The following is a 23,198-nucleotide window of genomic DNA, read 5'->3' on the forward strand; positions in this document are numbered from 1 at the left end:
GTGTACCCTCTGTGCTAAGAGCTAAGGGTACAAAGATCAAAACAGCCCTAGACCTAGCCTTTCAATGGAATGAAGCTCAACTGTTAAGTGTTAAGAGCTTTCTCAGTACCAGGGGCTGAGTGCCAGAGCAGGAGGAAGAACTACATATGAACCAAATCAATACCATTGGGGGAGTGTGTGTGTGTGTGTGTGTGTGTGTGTCTGTGTGTGTGTGTGTGTGTCTGTGTGTCTGCGTGTCTGTGTGTGTGTGTGTAAAGAAAGACAAAGAGGGAGAGAGACGAGACGGAGACAGAAACAAAGACAGAGAGAATAGTTGTCAAGGTAAACTCTGAGCCACCAGGCCAGCTGGAGGACATGGATGATAAGTTCTTGACACAGATCACAAAGGTGAAAAAGCAAAGACTATAACAATGATGAGAGGTTCCAACCACCAAGACATCTCCTCTGCTTCTCTCCTCTCCTTCTCCATCTCTCTCTCAAGCTGATAAATTCCTGATTCTCCCAACTCATCTTTCAGAAGAAAAAGGATGTGCCATTCTATACCTCATTCTAACCAAAAAGAAAAAACTGGCTGAGAGAATAAGGTAGCAGACTACAGTTGAAAGAACACTGGACCTGGAGTTAGGATTCTGAAGTTCATGACTTATTTTAAAGCTTATTAGCTGCATAGCCTAGGACAAGGCCATGCTCCTCAATCCCTGTTTCCTCAACTATAAATGGGGCTACTACTTCTCTCATGCCCTATCTTATCAGTAAGCAAAACACTTTGCAAACTCATTGAGTTATCAGACAGAGTCTATCTGAGCAGTAATCTAAGAACCAAAGGCCTCAGAATTGGCCCTGTTCTGTTTGACTCTTTAAGGAGTAACTAGTATGATAGCCTAGATGTACTGCTTATTATCACATTTTATGGATAGCAGAAAGTTGGTTGGGATCAATAATGATCCTAAGAGATCTTGACAAGATGGAACCTGAGGTTAACACTCAAATATTTACAAGCCCTAAAGCGGAAAAGGAGATGGAATTCAACCCCCTCATTTTATAAATATGATCCAGAGAAGGCAAGGGTCACTGACCCAAGATCATTCACAATGAAATTCAATAAGGATCAATGTAAAGTTCTATACTTGGGTTCAAAAAATAAACTTCCCAAATACCAGATGAAGTAAGATTTGCTTCACAATTGATTCCTAGGAAAAGATTGGGTTGGTGAGTGTCAAGAGGGGGTCATGAGCAGTCAAAAAAGCTTCCAAGGTCCATTAAACACCAGTTGTACCACTGCACCCTAAGACTTCCCAGGTCTTTCCATCAGCCCTGAATCTGAAATTCAACTATGTGCTGACTTTCTCCTCCATTAGAATGAGAGTTCCTTGTGGACTGTCTAGTTTTTCTATTGTATCTTCAATGTTGGCACATAGGAAGTAATTCATGCTTTCCTTCATTCAGTAACAGAAATACATCATCCAAAGCAAAAGAGACAACTCTTCTCTTAACCCTACCCTCCTCAGACCACATCTGGAATATTAGCATCAGTTCTGGGTGCCACTATTAGAAAGAATTAAAAAGGGAGACTGGAAGCCTCAAGAAGGTGGCTACCTAGCTGGATGCTGTAGGTGCTAATTAATGGATGAAGGTTTTCAGCCTGAAAAGGAGAAGACTCAGGGAGACCGTCCTCAAGCATCTGAGGGGGGATTAGACTAATTGGGCATGACCACAGAGGGCAGCAATGGGTGACAAAGAAACCAATTTAGATTTTGGGTCATAAAAACCATGTTAACAATCATAGCTGTCCCAAAATGGAATGACCTGCCTTGAGGATTAGGGATATTCATGCCTAGATATTTTTTAATTGGATGGAAGGCCACTTGGGAATGCTGGAGAAGAGCCTAATTTGGGATCTGGAGAATGATTAGCTGGCTATCTCAAACACTTCCAGCTCCACCATCTTAGGTTTGATAGAGCAATGAGTTATGACATCCTTCCTGTAATGTAGGATAGGAACCCTTCCCCTGAGACACCAAGAACCCAAGCTAAACTAAGCCTGGTTTCATTTCTGTCGTTAAGTCTAGGGTTCTAGAGTCCTGGGCCAGGCTCTATAGACAGAAATGGCCCTGGGCTGATGGGGGCAATTCCCAGGTCACCCATAGTCCCAGAGCAATCCAGAAGGCTGCCTTCTTATTGCACCATGGAACAGTTTGTCAAGTGGTCCAAGACTTGGCCCTCAAAGAAAGAGAACTAACTGGTCACTGGCCCACGGATCCATCTGGTCAAGGCAGCTCAGCCCCAAGCCCTCTGGGACACGCTGAGAAAAATCATGCCTCTGAGGTAGCAGAACTAAAATATTCCAGATCCAAGACCAGGACAGTCCCTTGGGTCCCCAGCTGCCAACTCTCCCCTCATTTAACAACAATAATGCAAGACAGTCAAAGTGAGAGAGCTAGGGTGTGGCCAGACACTGATGGATGGAGTTCTTTGCTCATCACAGAGACTACAGCATCACAGGATTACAAATGAGGGATTTCAGAGGTCTTCTATTCCTAGTGCACATTTTGTAGATCAGGAAACTGAAGCCCAGAGAAGCTTAGGGACTTGACCAAGGTCACACGGCTAGTTAGTGGCAGAGCTGAGGCTCGGACAAAGTTCTCTTGACAGTCCAAGGCCCCTTGTGACTAAATCACCTCAGACCTTTAATATATCTACCTCATGCTCTAGTCCGTCAAGGATGAAGTGAACATTCCAATAAGGAGAGAACGAGGGAGACAAAGAGATGGAGAACCCAAGAAGAGATGATGAGACATGGACACAGACACTCAACACCCACAACCACCACTCACACATGCATTCTTCTTGCTCTAAAGCTCCAGTGGAGTCCTGTCTACCACTGAGACCGCCCAGGACCCAGGACTCTCACTCCTGTTGCATTTCTCCCCTTTCCACCTCAGTCTGGGTTTCAGATGGTTCTCTTTGAGTAGACCAAGTCTACCTGGATCCTCACCCTCTCTGTCCCCATGGCCACCCTCCCAGAGCCTCAGAACTGACAGGTAGGGCCTCAGACATCATTAGTTCAAGCCTTCCATCCAAAGCTTCTAAATGAGCACCTGTTTGACTTTGGGCAAACTCCTCTCTGAAATTCAGTTTTCCCCCCCCTATAAACGAGGGGGATAGACTCAGTGACCTTTAAGGATCTTCCCAGTCTTAAATCTAGGATCCTAGAACACCTCCATAGAAGAGTCTGCAGATAGAGGGAACTTGCCACCTCCTCAAGCAGCCCAACCAGTGTTGGACAACTCCTTACATTGCACTGTGAGAGCCCACGGAGTATGGAGTTCTGCCAGAGAATCCTCACAGTCATCCTCATTCTCCACCCTTTCTATCTATCTGCTCATCCCAATACTCTGCCCTCCTTCCTCATTTCCCTGTCCAACCTTGGTCTAGCAACCATTCCTATGCCTAGTTCTCTTTACTCAGGGCCATCCCCATTCTCCACCCTTTCTATCTGTCCTGCCCATCCTCGTCCTCTCACCTCCTTTCTAAATTCCCTGCCCAGGCTTGGAGCATTAAACATTCGCATCCCTGGTTCTGTCCCTTTTTCGACATCCATCCTCATTCCCCTGGTCTGGCCTCTCACATTACCGCCACTCCCGCATTGTCTCCAGCCCTCCTATCTGCTAGTACTCCTCCATTGCCTCAACCACTACTACCCTCCAATCCGTGTCCAACCTTTGGACTGTCCATCTGGACATATCACCGCCATCTCTTGGTCTGCCCTCGGTCCTCCAGCTGCCCAGGCTATCCTTGGACCCTGACGTTCATTCCCAGTTCCCTCGTCTGTCCCTACCAGTAGCCACCCCCACCCCTAGTTGTAGCTGTCCTCATGTTCCCCAGGGTATTTCTTCACACAGATTCGTATCCCCTGGGTTAACCTTTTCTCCAAATTCACCCTCATTACTAAGTCTTCCCCGACCCCATTGTGCTGTGCCCCCATCCCCTCATTAATCCTCACCCCTCAGGCTGCCCTTACATGCAGACATCCATTCTTCACACTCCCCTGATCAGTCTCTCTGGCCCCAACACTCAGGCCCCCTCCCCAGTCTCTCTTTCTCCCCTTCCGCTGGCCTTTCTGTCCATTCCCACCTTCATCTCCAACCGCACTCCCCTAGGGTGCCCCAGGCTCCCATTGCCCCCCATGCCACCCCCCCACCACTCACCCAGCTCCTCCAGCTCAGCAGTCATGGACTTGGAGCGCAGAGTCAGCGTGGTACTGGGGGCCCTCTTGGGGGGCGGAGGAGCTGGAAGGAAGAGGGACGACTTGGACTTCCTGTCCAGCAGCAGGAGCCGAGGGGTGGCCAGGTGCAGATGCCACTTCCGCTCCACAGCCTGAATCTCCTCGTACTCGCGGGAGGACGAGTCACACTGAGCCAGGATCTTGTTCAGGCTGCGGCTGGAGGCGAACTTCTTCATGATGTTGGGAGGGATGGGGGTCGAAAGGGAGGGGGGAAAGGGGCTCCTGGGTCCTTGGATTTCAGGCACTCTGAGGCGAGCCAGAGGGGGCCCTGAAGGCTAGCAAAGGCCCAAGGGGTCAAGGGCCCCAAGGGGTGGGGTTCAGGGAAGTCAAGGCGCCTCAGGAGGGTCTAAGCCTCTGGGATCCCAGCTAGCTTGATTCCCTTGGCCTGAAGGTGGCTGAGGGGCCAGAACAGGCTGGGGGTTCAGGAAAGAGGGTACACCAGTACCATGAGGTCAGAGGGTGAAGTGGAGGGCAGGGCCCAGCTCCCAGATCTTGCAGGGCCTATACCTGCCCCTGGAGGAGGCCAGGGCTCCTCCCTTGGGCCTGACACAGGCCCAGCCCACCAGGAGCTTCGGGAGGGAAGGGTGGGGCCAGGAGCCCAGGGATGGGGAATTCCGGGGGCCTTGGGGATGCCCAGCTGGGCCAAGGGGCCCTTCCCAAAGCCTTCCAGGCCCTGAGCTGCAGCGGCTGCTAAACAAATGTCTCTCTTCTTCCCTTCAGGTACCGCCTCCTCCCCTTCCCCCCCCAACAATACGGTGGCTTCAACGCTCACTGTTGCTACGGCAACGCAGGCCTCCAGGCAGCTGCCACCACTGCCGGAGACTCCCTACCCCCCCATTCCTCCGCCCCAGGGCGGGGAGCCTGACGCCAGAAAGGGGGGGGGGCACAAGAGAGGACATCTAGGAAATGAAATGGGGGCCTCCCGGAGCCCCAGCCCCTTTTCTTCTGGCTCTCCTCTCCCCTGAAGCTCCCCACCTTTCCAGAGAGTCCTTCAGACCCCCTCAGCCCCCTCATCCGCTTGCAGCTCCCCAGGCTTCCAACCCTCTCTGCTCTCTCAGTCTCTGGTGCCCTTCCTCAATTCTCAGCCCCCCATGCTCCCCTCTCCACCCCCCCAACCTCTCTCCCTCTCTCCTCTGCTTGGTCCCCTAGGGCCCCCTTCCCTCTTGTTCTCTCAGCCTCCCTCACCCCCTACTCTGCTTAGCATCCGTCCAGTCCCTTGCCCCGCCTCCTCTGCTTTCAGCCCCTGAGACACCCCTTCTCCTCTCTCAGGGCTCCAGATTCCCCACTGTCTCCATCAAGGCCCCGCTCACCTCTCCGCCGTGCCCCCTCTTCCTCCGGTTTCCTTGTCACTGACACGACCTTCATGAGCAGCCGGTTCCCACCTTGGCGGATCAAGGCCACAACCTGCTTGTGTCCAACCTTCACCACATTCACTCCATTCACCTGTGGATGGATTCACCCCAAAAAGGGAGGGAGAGAGGGAGGGGTGACCTCCCTGACCCTGGGGCTCAGTCCCCACCTTCCCCATCATCTGGGCTCAGCCTCCCCAGCCTGCTAGGGCCCCAGATCCTGTCTCTGACAGGAGGCTAAGGGGCCAATGTGGGGAGGCCATAGGCACTCACCCTGGTACAGAACTGTGAGGTCAGGGTGGTCCCTCAGGGTGCATATGACCCCAGGGGAGTTCCCAGCCGGGACCTGCTGCTCCTGGGGGAGGGGAGGCGGAGCTTGGAATCGATCTTCGACACCGCCTTCCTCCTCCCAGGAATCTGCTTGGGTTATGAGGGCTTGGGGGCTGGGGAAGAAGCAAGGTGCTGGCAGGGGGAGCCCGGAGGGCTGCAGGCTAAGGCCTAGGGGAACCACAGGAAAACTAAGACTAAGGGAACTACAGAAGGGGTGAGGGGAGAGGGCCATGGACTTGGGGATACAGAGAGAGAAAACACTAGGGGAATTAGGATCATAGTGGAAAGGGGACTGGGACACGGATCAGGAAGGCAATTACAGGATCACTGATTTAAAGTAGAAAAGGGCCTTAAAGACCATATAGTCAAAGCTTTTCTTTTCTTTTTCTTCTTTGGACAAATGAGGATCAGAAAGGCTAAGTGACCTGCCCAGAGGCACACAGCTAGTAAGTGTCAAAGGCAAAATCTGAAACTAGGCCTTTCACATTGCAAGTCCACCAAACCATCTGTCAGGTCACACAGAAGACCTGAGGAGGGAGGGGAGGAGGAAGGGAGGGGAGGAGGACAATCTAAAATGACCCATTTAATGGAGCTCAGAGGAAAGGAAAATGAGCATGACCATGGGAGGGGTTAGGAGAGGCTGAAGGGGAGGGATGACTACGGGCGTGGAGCTGGGCAAAGACTAAAAGAAGCCTTGACAGAATGGCTTGGGCTGGGGCAAGATGAGGCGAATGGTCTAGCAGTGCTGAGGGCAGCAGGGGTCCAAAGACTGGAAAAAGACAAAGGTGATAGGGAAGGGGGAGGCTGAGCGGGCTAAAGGGTGCAGTGTTACTGTGGGGCCACGGGGATGGGATAGCTTGTAAGTCCAGGGTAATGTTAGTCTAGAATTGGGGAGACTTGGGTGAGCCAAGAGAAGAAGGGCTAAGGAGGAATTTAAGATCAAAATTAATTTGCATTTACATGAATAAAGTATTTTATAAATATATTACATGATTCTCACAATGACCCCAGGAGGGAGGTGTTCTTAGATTCATTTCGCAGTTAAGTGACTTGTCCAGGGACACATAGCATGGAAATGTCCAGGGCAGAATTTGAAATCAAGTCTTCCTGATTCCAAACCAAGTGCCCAGTTCTTAGAGAGGGTTAAGATGGTGGTGGAAGGAGCTGGTAAGCTCAGTGGGAGATGGAATAAATTAAGAGAGCAAAAGGGGATGGAAGGGTTGCAAGGGAGGGAAGGAGGACACAGGTGATGGATCTTGGGGGATGGATAAATCCCATAGAGGAAAGATTCCTTTCTTCCTCAGGTGTCTCAGAGCCCCCTTTTTTCTGAGTCTCCTTTACATTTCAATTGCTCCATTTGGGGCTCAGGTTAATTCATAGGATCACAAGATCTCAAGCAGAAAGAGATCTTAGAGATCACTTGCAGAGGAGGAGACTAAGGTCCATCCAGAAGGAAAAGATATGGACTTGTCTGGTGTCATGAGGCAGAACAAAGTGGAAACTGAATATTATGGGGCAGCTAGGTGGCGCAGTAGATAGAGTACTAGCCCTGGGGTCAGGAGGACCAGAGTTCAAATGTGACCTTAGACACTTAATAATTGACTAGCTGTGTGACTTTGGGCAAGTCACTTAACCCCACTGCCTTAAATAAATAATTTTTAAATGGATATTATTTAGCCCCCCCCCTTCCTCTCTTTAACATCTCTAGCTTCTTTTCCCCTTCTTCAGTTTCTCTGTCTCCCCCCCCCCTTTAATTCCTCTGGCTCCCTTCCCCACTTAACCTCTCTGGCCTCCCCCCCTCCAGGTTCAAGATCAGCAAATGTCCCGGGGCTGGACCCTGGGGGACACTGAGGGATGTACATGTGGCCTCTCCCCATGGGCTGTGAGTTCCTTGAGAGTAAGGTCCATGTCACTTGGTCATTTGCTGTCCCCCCAGGCCCCAGTCTGGAGCTCTGCATACAGCAGGTATAAAATACGTGTTGGATTGCTCAATCAAGGGAGGGAGGGCACAAAGACTTACCTCAATAAGGAAGTCTCCTGTCCGGAGTCCTGCCCTCCAGGCCACACCTTCATAATCCACAGATTCTAAGTACTGGAGAGCAGGGAAGGCTGGGGTTGGTGTGAATTCTTCAATGGGGGTCTCTGCTGTAGAGTGATGCAAAGAAGAGACATGTGGGTGCCAGGAGAGAGGGAAGTGGGCAAAGCAGAGAGATGAGGATCAGGGAATCAGTGGATCAGGTAGCCAGTCAATCACTCAACAAGTGCCTACTGTGTGTCCAAGGCCTTAGAAGCAAAGGCAAGAATGAGAGAAGCCCTGGCCTTAAGAAACTACCATTCTGTTGGGTGAGAAGGCTAGCAGGCAAGACACACAGGAGAAAGGAATCTGGGAAAGGACTGGGGAGAGAAGGGAGAGTTCTGTGGAGGAAGAGTCCAGAGAGCGCTGCCAGCTGGGAAGAAACAAGCATGGGGAAGGGAGGGGACAGCGTGGCTCTGGGGGAAAGGAAGTAGGGGTGGTAGGGCAGCACGCCAAGTGTGAGTCAGGGTTCAGACCCTCCGGGATCTAGCTGGGGACAGATCGGGAGGCAGCAGGCAGCCCCATTGCCCACCCCCAGAGCGCGCCCTCCCTCCCCCAGCTCTCCACAATGATCTCTCTCCTGGGGAAGAGAGGGAGTCTACGAGTTAAGGGTTCCTGAGCCCAGAAAACCAGCCTTTCAATCAGGGACTGGAACACAGGAAGCTCCAGCTGGTTACACTGTAGCCAGTCGCCCTACAAGTAGCTCCATTGTAGCCAGCCCTTCTCCCAAGTTGCCTGGAGAGGGGAGTAAGGAAGAGGGAAGGGAAGAAGGCAAGGGGGTTGTGGGGGAGGCAGAGGGGCTAAAGGGGGGGCTAAAGAGAGAGAAAGGCCAGAAGGAGGGTAGGGCAAAGCCACAGGAGGGAAGGGAAGCCAGAGGGACTGAAGTGGGGGAAGAGGCTAGAGGGGCTAAAGGAGGGGGAAGAAGCCAGAGGGGCTGAAAGGGGCAAGGGTTGAGGGAGAAGGGGCAGGACAAAGGGGTTCAGGGGAGAGGGGAACCAGAAGGGCTAAAGGTGGGGGGGGGAATCCAGGGGGGCTGAAGGGGGGAAGAGGCCAGAAAGGCTAAGGGAGAGGGGAGAAGTCAAAGGGGTTAAGGGAAGAGGGGAGCCAGAGAGGCTAAATGTGTGGGAGGAATTCAGAGGGGTTGAAGGAAAGGGAAAGAGATTAGAGGACCTAAAGTGGGGGAGAGGTCAGAGGGACTAAGGCGGGGAGAGACAGAGGAGTTAAGGGGGTAGGGAGAAGAAATCAGGCCCTTGGGCAGCTGCCAGAGGACAGGGCAGCCCCAAGAGTCAGCTCAGTCCGCAAAGTACAGGATCCCAGAATCTCAGAGTTTGGACTGGGACATCAGGATCCCAGAATCTTAGAGTTGGGACATCCCTGCTGGTGAAGTCCAATCCCTTCGCTTTAACTGAAGACTAAAGAATTGAAGTGATCCACAGATTTTGGGGGCCATCAAGGGTAACTCCTTCAGTTTACAGATGATAAAACTCTGCCTCCAAGAGGTAAAGAAACTTGCTTGAGGTTTCATGGCTAATAAGCATTGAAGGCAGCATTTGAACCCAGGTCTTCCCCTCCAGAATCAGTGGGCCTGTCCCCCTTTTTTATACTTCTTTAGGGTTTGCTATAATTTCCTAACTAACCCCTCATGCCACATGAGGATCTTAGGAGAGGAAGTACTCTCCCGGTCTAGGTGGGAGAAAAGGGAGCTGTCCTCAACAGGGGGACCATGCCCACAGCTAAGTGAAGGAGTTCAAAGGGGAATTCCCAGTTGGAAGGGACCAAAAAGGGGTGAGTGAGGAGCCACTGGACAAAGAGAGGAGGATCTGGGTCGGACTTCTATGGGATTTTCATGGCAAAGATACTGGGATGGTTTGCCATGTCCTTCTTTAGTGTCCCCCCCCCCATTTTACAGATAAGGAATGGAGGCAAATAGGGGTGAAGTGACTTGCCCAAGTTCACACAGTTACTTAAGGATCTGAGCCTGGATTTGAACTTAGATTTTCCTGACTTCCAGTCCAATGCTCTATCCTACCTGATACTTTTTATCTCTGTGCCTTCAATATCTGAAAAATAAAGAGCATGGACTTGATGGTCTTTCAGTACTCTTCCAAAGCTCTAGCTATGATCTCATAAGTCACTTAATATCACTATTCCTCAGTTTCTTCTCCTGTAAAATGAAAGGGTGGGACTTAGCCTCCAGGTTTCATCATTCTTACCTGAATGAAACTTCCCCTACCCAATGGCCATCCAAACTTTGCCCGAAGATGCCCGGGAACAGAGAACTCTTACCATCACCACCCACAGTGTCTACCCCACCCCAGCTTTATTGTTAGGAATAAATGAGAAGATACTGAAAGTCACTGTCCTGGCCCAGGGGTCTCAGCACTATTCCATTCCCTCTGCCTCTTCATGAGAATATCTAAAAAGATTGGGGCTGAGCTAGTGACATTTGTGCTACAAACTGAGCTTGGGCCCCTCAAATGTCAGCCCATGGTCTGGGACTGTTTCTGGCCTCATATCCCTTATCAGACCCCAAGTGGTACTACCATCCCAGGAGACTCTAGCTGGAAAGGGTGTTGAGGGACTCTGGTCCTATCCGTATGTGAATTAGTATCCCTCCCCACAAACACACCACCAGCACCTCCACAGCCATCCCAACAAGGAGGTATCTCCCTTCTTCTTTAGGAATTAAAAATCCTTAGAAAATGGCAGAGTTTTGTGCTTTTGTCAGAAGCTACCACAAAGGAAGGGCCCAAGACTAGGAACTAGCTCCCAAAGTGGACTAGGAAGCTTCCCTCTAAGTGGTCATTTTAAAGGAAACTTTGGGGACCTGAAGGAGCTTGCCCGGTCCTAGGGCCTGCCTGTGAGAAAGTGCCTCTCAGCCCAGAATCACTTGTCTGTGGATAAAACCAGAAACATGGCATCCGGCTCTACCTACCAAGAGCCCAGATCTCTTCTACAACTAGTCTCTTACTCCCTCCTCATCTGGGACTACTATGGGAATGCCCCCCTCTTCCGCATCTGATCTCCCCTTCTTAAAAACCTTATTTGTAGCTCCCTTCCCCTCATTCTCGGTGTGCTCCCTACTTCTCCTGCCACTCCCCTGTATACCTATTTCCCCAATAGCCTCCTTCCCACTTCCCCCGTGTTCCTTCCCTTCTCATCCTCATTGTCTCCATGACGCCCCCTCACACTCAGTTACCTTTGGCTCCCCGAAGGACGAAGCCAAAACCCTCCTGCTCTCTCTTCTGCAGGACAGCCACTTTGTCCTCAATGACGTAGTCACTGGAAGAGGGGAGGAAAGGGAAGGGGGAGGGAGAAGAGGGGGAAGCTTTCTCAGCTCAGGTCCTCCCAGGCCCTAACTCCCTTCCCCAATTTGTGACTGCCCCCAGTGGACAATGTGGGAGAGAGACCTTAGAGTGTGCCTCTGGCCTATGGAAGATGTCTGTCCACCCAGAGAGGGTGGTCAAACATATGGGGAAGGCAAATCAGCATACGGGCCCCCAACCCCCAAATACCAAGCCTATATCCCCCTTTCTTCCACCTACCCCTTCCCTCCCTTCTAGCCCTCTCCCCCATTCCAGGTCCATACCTGTGTGAGGTGAGACTGTCGTAAGAGCCCACAGTATAATGTCGGAAAAGGCGCTTGGTTCGGTCCTCTCGTGTTTCTGGGAGAGGGGGGACTTTCAGGGGCTGGAGGGAGTCCTCTTCCCCTCCCCTCCCAAACCAGAATTAGCTCCCAGGAACCCCTGTCTCAACCCATTGACCAAGAGGGAAAGTTTAGAGCATGGAGGAAGCCCACAGACCAGAGGGAGACTAGGAGGCAGGGGCTAAGAAGTGAATTAGGCTAGGGCCTTCCAGTCTTAAAGTTTCATACTGTGGAACTGGGGGGAGCTGGACCTCCCCTGGCCCCAAGATCAGGCCAAAGAAAATCAGCCTCCAGTTAGTCAGTGAAGGGAAGCTAGGCATTGTGTGTGTGTGTGTGTGTGTGTGTGTGTGTGTGTGTGTGTGTGTGTGTGTTTGTACTCTGTGAATACTGAGATTCACATAGGCCTTGTGTTTGAATTGTCATATTATCCAGACAGAGAAAGCTCCAAGTATCATACCAGAAGACCTAGTTTTGCGTCTCAGATCGGCTACTTAAGGCTGCAAGCAAGTCTTAACCCCTCTGAGCCTCAGGTGACTCCATGCAAATGAGAGGTTTGGTTTCCATGAGTTCTTTCAATTCTCCAGTAGAACTGCAAGCTCCCTGTGGGCAGGAGCTGTGTCTTCCCAAAGCACCCCAATGCCAAAGTGTCACAAGAGGTCCAGGAGGAAGTCCCCTGCTCAGGTCACCTGTTCTTACTGGGAGAGAATCCTTAACTCACTTCAGCACAAGCTTCTGGCTTCCTTTCAGGAACAATTAATTCTGGAGGCACTGCCCACTACTACTACCACCACCACCACACATACTGGTCCCTCAGGCCTCGTCATGCCCACAGAAAGTAAGCTCCAAGAGAACAAGGACTGAGGTACTTTTGTTTCTGGCATAAAGAACAGTGTTTATTTAGTTGTTTAAACCGCCTTCCTTTCCTTCACAATGTCAATCAGGTGCCAGGCCCTATATTTTTTTGCCTCTTCTACCTGGCCTCTGCCTACAATCTCCTTTCCAATCAATCCCTCACGAGAAGGCACGATGCCCAAACTACACAGGTCTCAACATGTCAGAGCTGTGCTCAAAATCCTTCATGTCTCTGAACAATCCTTAGCTTTCTTTCCCAGGTTTTCTCCATTAGACTAATAGAAAATTGTTCATTCTTCATATTGTATCTACAGGGTCTGGAATGGCCTCTTCTCACTCTGTATTTGCCTGCTGTGATCCACTTCTCTCAAGGTTCAGCCAGGCCACCATTACATGAACCTTCTCACGGAAAAGAATCCTTCCCTATGAATTGCCACCTATGCTCTGGGTCACCCTTCCTGATACACATAGCCACTTTCTAATTTATATCTGAGTTATTTGTGGAGGTCTCAACAGCTTCCAAACTCCTTGGGAGGGCAGGACCTATTGTATACAATAGGAGATTAATAAATATTCTTTGCATTGCACTAAGTCTTGTGGGTTGCAATTCTGCTGAATCTTGGTTGACCCTCCTTCTGTCCCTCACTACCTTTCCCATTCAGCTTATAGCAAAAAGAACACTAGTTTTAAGTTGAAAGCCACTGGGCTGCAGACTTAGGTCTCCCATTTCTTTGCTGTGCCACTCTCCCCTCGCTGGGCCCGGTCTCAGTTTTCTCCTTTATAAAAATGAAGGGACCTGGATTCAAGGTGTCCACAGTCCCTTCCATGCCTCACATCGGGATGATTCCCAATGATTTCCACAGCTAGTTTTCTGACATCATTGCTCTGATCTACCCCATCCAGTCGAGTAAAGTTATCTAATGCATTAGTCTGACCCAATCACTCCACTGCTGTACCCATTTCACAGAATCACAGACATCAGCAGAGAAAGAAGCCTCCCTCAGAAACCATTCAACTCAAAGCATATTTTCCAAATGTTAAGCTGAATGTATTCTATTCCCAATAAACTAACACTTTCCCGTGGCATTCAAGGCCCCCTAGAAACATGTGCACATTCTCCCCAATTTCTTTTACATAGTTCCCTATTCCCTAATTTCTGCTCACGTTTTAGTACTGCATGAAGGCTTTTCTAGTTGAAACACCAATGCATTACGGAGGGAGCCAGCTGAGGGCCCAGCACTAGGCACGTCCACCATCTACAATCTTCCTTTGGCAGCTGCAGAGATTGTGTAATTCTGCTATTTGCCTCCTTCTTTCTTTCCAGACTGTCTGCCTGCCACCTGGGGCTAAACCCCCAGAGGGGCTCCCCCCCCAAAAGTTAATGGAACTTAGCCCTGTGGCACCTCTTCATTCCCTTCTGCCTTAGCTGACCAGGAGTTCTGACCTGGTCCTGACCCTCTCTGCTTAGCCAGATTGCCTGTACTACACAAGAACCCCAGGCCAGAACTTGAATTAGACACTATTCAATGCCATCCTTGGTGTGATCCATTGTGGCCTTCTCCAACACATCCCCCCACCCCCACCGTGGAAGGCAAGAGAGCCTAGGAAAGGCTGAGAACCGACCCTACCTAGGTCGAAGAAGCCAAGTTTTACTGGGATTTGGGTACCACACCTGTACCCCCACACCTTGGCTACATCCCCTTAAGAAACCTTCTTGACTGTCATCCTGTCCCTCTAAGACCTCTACTTTTCAAAGCTAAGTCTCCCTGACTCACAAAGTCAGTTCTGGTCACTAAAATGAGCTCCCCTCCAGGGCTGATACATCGCCCCAAAGGCCATCCTCTAGACATCCACAGTCCTCAGACAGACACCCCAGGTAAGGACACGATCTCCAACCTCTAGTCTGACAGTGCCCAGTCTTCCTGGGTGGCAGTGCCAACAACCCCCGGGAAGGGCATTTGGCATCCTCTCCCTCCCTTCCTCAGAGCAGTTTGTCAGCCATTCCTCAGTCATTCACAAGAGGGAAGGATGCTGATTTTTGCCTTTATATTTCCCCAACTTAGTCCAGAGCCCAGTATCCAGTAGGAGCTTGGTAAATGCCACTCCCTAGCTCTGTTCGTACCATCTAACCTTGAGTACGTCTCTTCTCTGGGGCCTTTGACCTCCTCAGCAATTAGAACATACCCAGGCAGGCCAGCACTGGTCCTCAGAGGCCAGTTACCATCAGAGAAACGAGAAGGGCACCAAAAGAAATGGTCATTTAGCCTGATACTTCTTCCTGTCTCTAAACTGCTTCCTTAGGCACAATTTTAAAAGCTTCCACCATAACTCAGCTGACTTCGGTGTGATTAGATCCATGATCAACACTGATTTACTCCCTCCCAGAACCCCAAAGACGGAGACCCCTACCAGACCCCAGCAGCCATTTCTACAGTCCACTAAGAGATCTAATCCATCTCTGACTCACCAATCTGGAGTTCCCAGAGACCACCTCTGGAGGCTTTCTCATAGACAGGAGTCCTACAGGCCATGGGCAAGGACCAATCCAGTTTCCCCTTGGTGATTGTTCACAGCTAGAGATGCTAACCCTTCTGAGCCCACAATTTTCCCAGGAGATCATAGGATTTAGAGCTAGGAGGATCTTCTGAGATCAAACTGAGGTCCCGAGATTCAGTGACTTGGTCAAGGTCCCACAAACAGGAAGTGGAAGAGCCAGGCTTGACTGCTGGGGCCTCAGATGCTAGCCAGGTCCAGTCCATTTCCCCTTGCACCAGTCTGTCTTTTAAATCCTCTAGGTCCATTTAGAGAAAACATCCCATTACTTTTATGTCCCTCTATGTAAGCCAGCACCAGCTGCCTCCAGAGACAGAGGGATGGGGGAACAGCCTCCCCGGCCCTTTCCTGGCCCTGGCCCTAGCATGATTTCTTCTTCATCCCTACTGCTCTATCCTCTTCTTGCCTTCGTCTATCAGGCCCCTCCCTCTCCAAGGTGCCAGGCCCTCTCCTGGGCTTGGAGGCCGCCCACAGGCCGCTCCTCCCAGTCTCTGGCCTAATTTCTCCTCTGCCCCAACAGGCCATGCTCTGTGGGCTTCCCTGCTCTGCTCGCTTGGGCAATCTGGTCATTTGGAAAGGCGCCTTTTGTCCTACAGTGACCTCCTTCTTCCCTCCCTCCCTCCCTCCTGTCACTTGCCTAGGCAGGAGCTTCTCCCCCAAGCACCTGTATGTGGACACGTGAGTGAAATGTTCACAAATTGTGCTGCATGTATGACCATGCAATGTGTATCATATGAACTTGTGTTTGCTGTGCATCATGGACTGTGTGTTGACATGTGTGTGTTCATGTGATCTATGTGTTGGGAAACATCACAGGTATGTGTATGTAGCTGTATGTTTCTGTCCTAGGATCCTCTCTGTCTCAGAGAATATCATGTGCAGCTTCCCAAGGAGTTAGGTGAACAATGGGTCAGGTCCATGTAAGGGAAGGGATCCCTGTGGGAAAGCAGATAGTGGTCACTCACCATGTCTCGTGTCATATTGGCGCATCTGGACCTCCTCCACGCAGTCTGCTGGGAACCAGCCTGTGCGGCCTTTCACTGTTCCCTCCCAGAAACCGCCCTCCCCGATGCTGAGCACTGGGAGGACAGACAGACAGATGCATCACCCAGAACACCCCCCCCCCAACCTGCTCTGGGTCCCTTCTTCCCCAATGTCCCCTCCCATCCCCCTCCTCCAGTTCTGTCCCTTAGACAATTTGGGACTAGAGAAGTGAGCAGATGGAAACCAAACAGAATCAACGAGTGGGGGTGCGGGGAAGGGAGGGGAAGAAGGGAAGGCAGAGAAAGAGGTAAAGAAGGAGGGGGAGAGAGTTCAAGGGCACACAAGGAAGGGAAAATAGGAAAAAAGACTGAGATGGAGAAATAAGAAAGGCACATGGAGAGAAAATTAGAGAGAAACAGAGTTGAGAGGCCAGAAGAAAGGGGGAGGGGAATCTTGGAAAAAGAGTAAACATCCCTCATTCCCATCCTGCCTTCTCCATCCCACTCCTCTTCCTTCTCCCTCTCTTCTTCCTAAAGAATCTGTCTCATCCATCTCAGCTCCACCCCCTTCCCCAGGGGACTGAACCAGAAACACCTGGATGGAGCCAGAGACCCAGACCTTCTGACTGGAAACCAGAGTCCCAAGGCCTATATGCTCCAAAAGGAAGGATGGCAAAGAGTCCCAAGACAGGTCTCCAAGATAGAGCTAAAGAGCTGAGTTTACAATAAGACAATTCATAGTGACATAGGGGCCCTCTTATTGTAACACAAGGAGCCCCCATACTGCCAGAGGGGTCCCATATCTATGTATGTAACATGAATTTGCATATAGAATAAGCTAAGGATACTCTCCCTGTAAAGGACACAGGGAACCCCCTCTAGTAGAAAGGAGGATCCCCCCCTTCATAATGACACAGGGATTCTTAAAAATGACTCACAGTGTATAAAACCACAGGTATCGCCCATGTAACACTGAACTCAAACTAGCAACGGAGGGAGCCCATTGGCATGAGGACCTGCTATACCCCATATCGACAAAGATTCCCTAATAAAGTGACCCAAGGACACTCTGAAGTAACTGAGGACTTCCTCAAATGATAAAGAAACCTTTCTTTAGTGCCCCAGGGAGCCTACCCCAATGACAGAAGGAATTTCTCAAAGCAGCAAGTCACCCCCTCCCAGCCCAGGGACACAGAGGCATGCTTCATCAGGAATCCTAGCCCCCCTGGGCAGGGGTCCCCATGATGAAGCCCATGATGAACCCTTTCTCAAAATCATGTTTGTAAATGAAGAGGATGAAATGTGTAGACTTGGCAAGAAAAACCATTATGCTGAAATACAGATGGTAAAAGATGAAGGCCCCCCATACACACAACCACAAACCCCAGGGCCTGAAGTCCCAGGGACCTCCTCATAGAACACTGAAGAGAGTGAAGCCCCCCCTTTAACTACACTGACTACCCACAGTCAGATACAGAGATGAGAGTGACTTGATGTTCCAACACTGGACTGCCCTCAGAGTGGCAGAAGCCCCTGTTAATGACCACTCAGAGTAGCAGAGATCTCCTCACACTGGCATGGATCCCTGAGCAGAGTAACAGGAGGACCCTGGCAGAAGGAGGAACCCCCTCATAGTTGTCACAGACACACCCTCGAGGAAGAGAAGGTCATCCTCTAAGAGTAACGTAGGAAGCCCCCACTGTGGTGACATTGAGCGCCCCCAGAGAGCCAGGGGCACCCCCATACTGCCCTAGATACCCCACACAAGGAACCCGAGACCCCTTTAGATGGCTAAGGGGATTTCCGGAGGAGCAGATGCCCATCTTAGCGGCCCAGGCAGGCGGCCCCTCCCACTCCCCCGGTGACACACCCCCCTCTTCCAGCTCGTGGGTCCCCCGCCCCCCTTCCCCCACTCACCTTGGCCGGCTGCAGCCCGGGCCGAGCCCCGGCCGGAGCGCCAGCCCTCCCTCCAGCCCGCCCGCCCGCCGGAGCTGTCCATGGTCCCTGCGCCCGCCCGCCCGCCCGCCTGCCTGCCCACCGGCCAGACCCTGACCGCCGGCGTCCCCAGCCCCCTGCCCGTGCCCCCCGCGGGCCCGGGGGCCCCGCGGCGCCTGGCTCACCCTTGACGGCCTCTCCGCGGTGCAGCGGGATCTCGCCCTCGCCCCGCGGGCTGTGCGCATTCACCACGATGAACTTGCGGCCGGGGACCGCGCTGTAAAGTTTGCGCTTCGGGCCCCGGGGCGGCGCGGGGGAGGGCGCGGGCGCGGGGCTGGGGGCCGCCGCGGGGCCCAGGGCTCCGGGGCCGCTAGGGCCTCCGGCTCCTCCTCCTCCTCCTGCTGCTGCTGCTGCTGCTCCGGGGCCGCTCGGGCTGTAGACGAACACGTAGGTGACGGAGGCGATGCCCGCGGGCAGCTCGCAGGCGAAGCCGGTGCCCGGGGCCTCGGGCATGGCCATGGCGCCCGGGCCGCGGCCTGGGCCCGGCCCCCCGCTCCTCCGGCCCCGCCGGCCTCACCGCTGCCGCCGCAGCCGCAGCCGCTGCGTCCGCCGCCCGGGGCCGCCGCCCGGGGCCGCCGCCGCCTGGGCCTCCCGCCGCCGCTGCGGCCGCTGCTGCCGCCGCTGATGCCGCTGCTGCCGCCGCCACCGCCGCCCGCCCGCCGGGGGCCGGGCCCGCGGCCGCCGCCGCTCCATGCGCCGAGCTCGGCTCCCCGGTCCCGCTCCGCGGCGCCCCGCGCCTGGCCGCTGCGCCCGCCCGCCCGCCGCCCCGCCCCTCCCCTCCCCTCGCTGCTCCCCCGCCCTCGCCGCCGCCCCCCGATTCCCTCCTGTCAGCGCCGGCTCCGGACGCACGGACCTGCGCGCCCGGGAGCGCCCGGCTCGCCTCTGCCCTGCCCGCTGCGGCGGGCGCGCTGGGGGGGGGGGGGAGGAGCGGGAGGGGGGAGGCAGAGGAGAGGCGGGATGGGGGGGAGCGGGAGGCGGGGGGCAGAGGAGAGGCGGGAAGCGGCCACCCTCCGGCCCCCCCCCCCGGCCCCCCCCCCGAAGGGCAGCATCCCTAGGATTCAGGCCCTGTGCGGGCTCGGGGCGGGGACGGGGGGGGGGCGAGGAGAGGAGGGGCGCCAAGAGCAGAGAGCGACCCGCAGGCCCCCGGGACCGCGGAACTCCCCCCAGGCTCTCCGGAGAGCTGCGGGCCTCCGACCTTCCTTTATGGGGGGGGGGGCGGGGGGCACCAGACTGAGCTCTGCCCTGCTCACTGGCACCAGGTTAGGCTTCAGTCTCCCCAACAAGAGTCGGAGCCCCAGGGAGATCCCTAGAGTACAAGGCCAAAGGGCTGAGCCCCGCCTTCCCTTTGCTGCTATCTAGCTCTCTTGCCTGCCTCCTGTGACCTTTCCCACACTCCGCTGACAGCCCTTGGATCTCTGGTCCGTCACTGAAAACACCTCACTCACCCTAGGGGTTCGCTGATGATTCCCCAGCAACTCCCTCCGGAGGACTCCCAAGTTTTCCACTGGGGCTCCCAAAGAGCAGCCTCACAGGGACCATTTAATGGAGCCCCAGTACGGTTGGAGAGTGCTAAAGTTCAAGTGAAGGAGATCTGGTAGTCCTCAGTGAACCACAAGCTCAATCTGAATCAAATGTCACAGAACCGCTTAAGAAAAGCTAATGTGCTTTGATCTATGTGGGGAAAGACATAAAAATCGAGGCAGGAGAACCTGGGTTTCACCTCCAACAAATATTGGCAGGGTGACTTGGGCAAGTTACTGCCATTCTGAGCCCCAGTCTCTTCATCTGTTCGAGGAGGGCACTTGAAGGGCCCCCCTAGCCCTCCCCTGTGACCTAGAATACTTGAGCAGGAGACTCAGGAACTTGTGACTACACAGTCTATGAAACGATGAGGACTTGAAGATCCCTTTGAGCTTCAGTCTGTGATTCCCTGTCCCAGACTCTTTTCTTCAGCCTCAGAAAAGCAGGTCCAAAGGTCTACTGGGCATCTCCATTGGACCATCTCATTGTCACCTCCAACTTGACATGTCCAAATCTGAAGTCATCATCTTCTCCACTCTCCCCTTTGCTCAACCCTTCTATTTCTGTCCCAGGAAGCTCCATCATCATTGTTCCCTCTGCCTGGAGAGGCCCTCATCCTCCATGTCCTCTCCGCTCTGCTTACTCAATTCACTTTGGTCCCTTTTCTACTCCATCCAACAGACTCCTGTCTTATTCAAACCTTTGGCACACCATTCTCTACCTCAGTAATCTTCCTAAAAATCTGATAGCCATAATATGTCTTTGCCCCCGAATGCTGCCTGATTTCCACTACCTCCTAGCCCGGCCCTTCAAGTCCTCCTCCAGTCCAGCCCCTGTCCGCTCATACCACCTCACCCTTATTGCCACCTTCCTCCTTTCTCTGAGGCAGAGCCAAAGTATGACCATCTGTAGCCATAGCCACAAAGCCATTCCTGAGGAATCAACCCAATCTCTTCCAATATATACAGCCTAGGGAGAACCTGCCTTGGATTAAATCTTGGTTCCTCTACTGAAATTCCAGAGATCAGTTTCTCCTCTGTCCCTTAGACTGGAAGGTTGCAGAAGGCAGGACCCCTCTCTCTTTCTCTGTGGTCTCCCCAACCTATGGGTTCCATAGAGAGGGTGAGGGACTAGACCTTCTCTTCCTCTTCCTGCCCCAGAATGAGATCTCCCAGCAGTACTTGGAGCTGTCACTCAGTCTCCCCAGGCTGTGTATCTTCATCTGGGTCAGGTTTCTAACCGACTCCTAGATGGGGAATCCCTGAGGGCAGGCAGGCCTCAGTTTTTTGCCTGACCCTCCTACAACAACTGAGAACAGAACTGAGTATGTAGAAGTCAATAGTAACAGCATCAATGACTTTAGGCCAGGAAGGACCTTGTTGAATCCACTCCCCCACCCCTACCATTTTACAGATGAAGAAAGTGAGGTTTAAAGAGGTTCAGGGAGGCCACACAGCTCGTATCTTTCACATGCTATCATAGGATTTCAGACCTAAAGGGACCTTTAAGGTTGTCTTCTAGAACTCCTTCATTTTGCAGAGGAAGGGCCTGAGGTCCAGAGAGAAGTGACCTGGATCACCAGTCACCAAGCTCATTAGTGGCATATCTGAGATTGGAACCCAGTGCTTTCTGATTACCCTACATTGCTATCAACCAAAGAGTCTACAGAATCCCATGATCATTAGTGCCAGAAACAATCCTGCCCCAGGTCTATATCCATGCCCCTATCTCCTGAAACTGTCATACCCTCCAAGCTGCTGCCATCATAGTCTTCCTCACCTTCTTTCACTAACCCACACTTGCTAAGGATGGGAGGAGGCTCCTAGGGATGGAAACCCAAAGAACCAGAAGGACTGAGGGAGGTGCCCACGGAACAAAGAGAAAGGACCCTAACATGGAGTTGCCCAATCGTGAGTCCCATGATGGAAAAGTCATCAGCTCTAGCTATAGAATCTGGGGCTAGTCTGGAGCCACAAGATGCCCCTGCTCAGCCTTTATTCCCCTGCCCTAGGACCAACTCTCCCCACACCACCGCTCCCCACCTTTCCCCTCCTCACCCATCTCAGCCGTCTCCACACTTTTGGCTCACCTCTCAGTCCCACTTCCCTTGTCACAAGTGCCTTCATCCCCCAAGCCATGTCCTACCTGCTCTTGCTTCGGCCTCCTCTGACCAGGGTGTGACCACTGGGCTCCTTATCCCTCTCCTTATCCTCCTGCAGACGCTGAAGGGATGGGGATCGGCTTTGGGATCCTCGGATCCCTGCCACAGGTCCCATGCCTGCTTCTTGCATCTGGAGTAGTAACTGATGAGGGAGGCTTCTGAGTGAGGGACCCGGGGAGGGACCAGACCGGCCTTCAGCCTTCAGATCATTATCACTGGCAGAGCGTTGCAATGGCCTCGGGGAGGCCAGGCCACTGGGACCTGCCAGGCGTCGCCGCTTTGTGTAGCTGGGAGTCTCCCGGAATGGCACTAAAGGAAGGGGCAGGAAGTGAGGGGAGGCTGATGGCCCCTAGAGATTTCCCCAGTCTGATGCTGTCCATCAGCAAACCACTGGCATTACTCATCAGTACATACAAAAGCCAACATTGCCCAGGAATGCCCACTAGCTCAGATGGTACCCATCAGTGTGCTCAGACATTTCCCATCACTGCTTACAAATTCTGAAATTATTCATCAGAACATATAACCAGGACCATGAGCTATCAGTGTACACCAGTGCCAACACTACCAGCCAGTCAGCCTGACGTTAGCATGTCATGATCAATGTTAGCCATCAAGACAAGCAAATGCTGAGATTACCCAGAGGCAGATAGTGCCAACATTACATGTAAATATGGTTGATGGGTGTGTGTATACACACAATCACACACACATAATCGCACAACCACACACACACACACCCTGTCATTATTCATCAAAATACATCAACTCTGATATTACCCATCAGCATATCCAAGTTGCACTATCCCCTCCTTAATGAACATCTACCATGATGTCAGCTAGCAGAGCATGGAGGGCCTATCACATATGGAGTTCAATATTCCTTGCTAGCGCCTAGAAGTTCCAGCAGTATCCAGTGCTGTAGGTATTAACCTTCACCATATGGGAGCCCAACCCTTGTCCACAAATGCATGGAGGCATTTCACCCTCCTTCCCCATCAGTGCTCATAATTCATGGCATGACCCATGATAGTACAACGAACCACCCGGCATTATCTAAGAGCCCAAGAATCCCCACTTTACCCATGAGCACCCAGCCGTGCCTATGAGCAGCCCTGTAGAACAGTGTGATTGTGTCTCTGACAGGATTGAAATACCATCTGTGTGTGTGTAGTCAGAGGACATACACAGAAGAGAGGTTTCTTGTGGGGGAAAAAAGGATCATAGGGACCACAGCACTAGAATGAGAGAGGGAATCAGGAGGCCATCAAATGGATTTTATAGGTAAGGAACTGAGGCAAAACTGTCCCAAACCGTCTCTAGTGAGATTAGAACCTGGAATTTTCTGTCTTCAAGTTCAGTGCTCTATTCACTAGATGATGCTGCCTTTCAAGGGAACACAGGGACGAGGATTCAGTACCACACTTCTAAAAGCCTGTCCTTGTATTT

General features: G+C 52.6%; 1 protein-coding gene across 1 annotated transcript in view; it reads right to left on the bottom strand.

The window, feature by feature from the left end:
• The window catches only part of SHANK3 (SH3 and multiple ankyrin repeat domains 3), a 64,055-nt gene that overhangs the window by 33,096 nt on the left and 7,761 nt on the right, over nucleotides 1-23,198 (bottom strand). The window contains exons 10-17 of the mRNA XM_074227146.1: nucleotides 21,734-22,058; nucleotides 18,193-18,440; nucleotides 16,055-16,168; nucleotides 11,628-11,703; nucleotides 11,238-11,320; nucleotides 7,985-8,109; nucleotides 5,596-5,728; nucleotides 4,209-4,289 (exon numbers count right to left, since the gene is read on the bottom strand). Of these exons, the coding sequence (XP_074083247.1) occupies nucleotides 4,209-4,289; nucleotides 5,596-5,728; nucleotides 7,985-8,109; nucleotides 11,238-11,320; nucleotides 11,628-11,703; nucleotides 16,055-16,168; nucleotides 18,193-18,440; nucleotides 21,734-22,058 (1,185 nt within the window). The remainder of the gene's footprint in view (nucleotides 1-4,208; nucleotides 4,290-5,595; nucleotides 5,729-7,984; nucleotides 8,110-11,237; nucleotides 11,321-11,627; nucleotides 11,704-16,054; nucleotides 16,169-18,192; nucleotides 18,441-21,733; nucleotides 22,059-23,198) is intronic.

The sequence above is a fragment of the Macrotis lagotis genome, chromosome 2 (genome assembly GCF_037893015.1).
Source record: "Macrotis lagotis isolate mMagLag1 chromosome 2, bilby.v1.9.chrom.fasta, whole genome shotgun sequence".
Taxonomy (NCBI): Eukaryota; Metazoa; Chordata; class Mammalia; order Peramelemorphia; family Peramelidae; genus Macrotis; species Macrotis lagotis.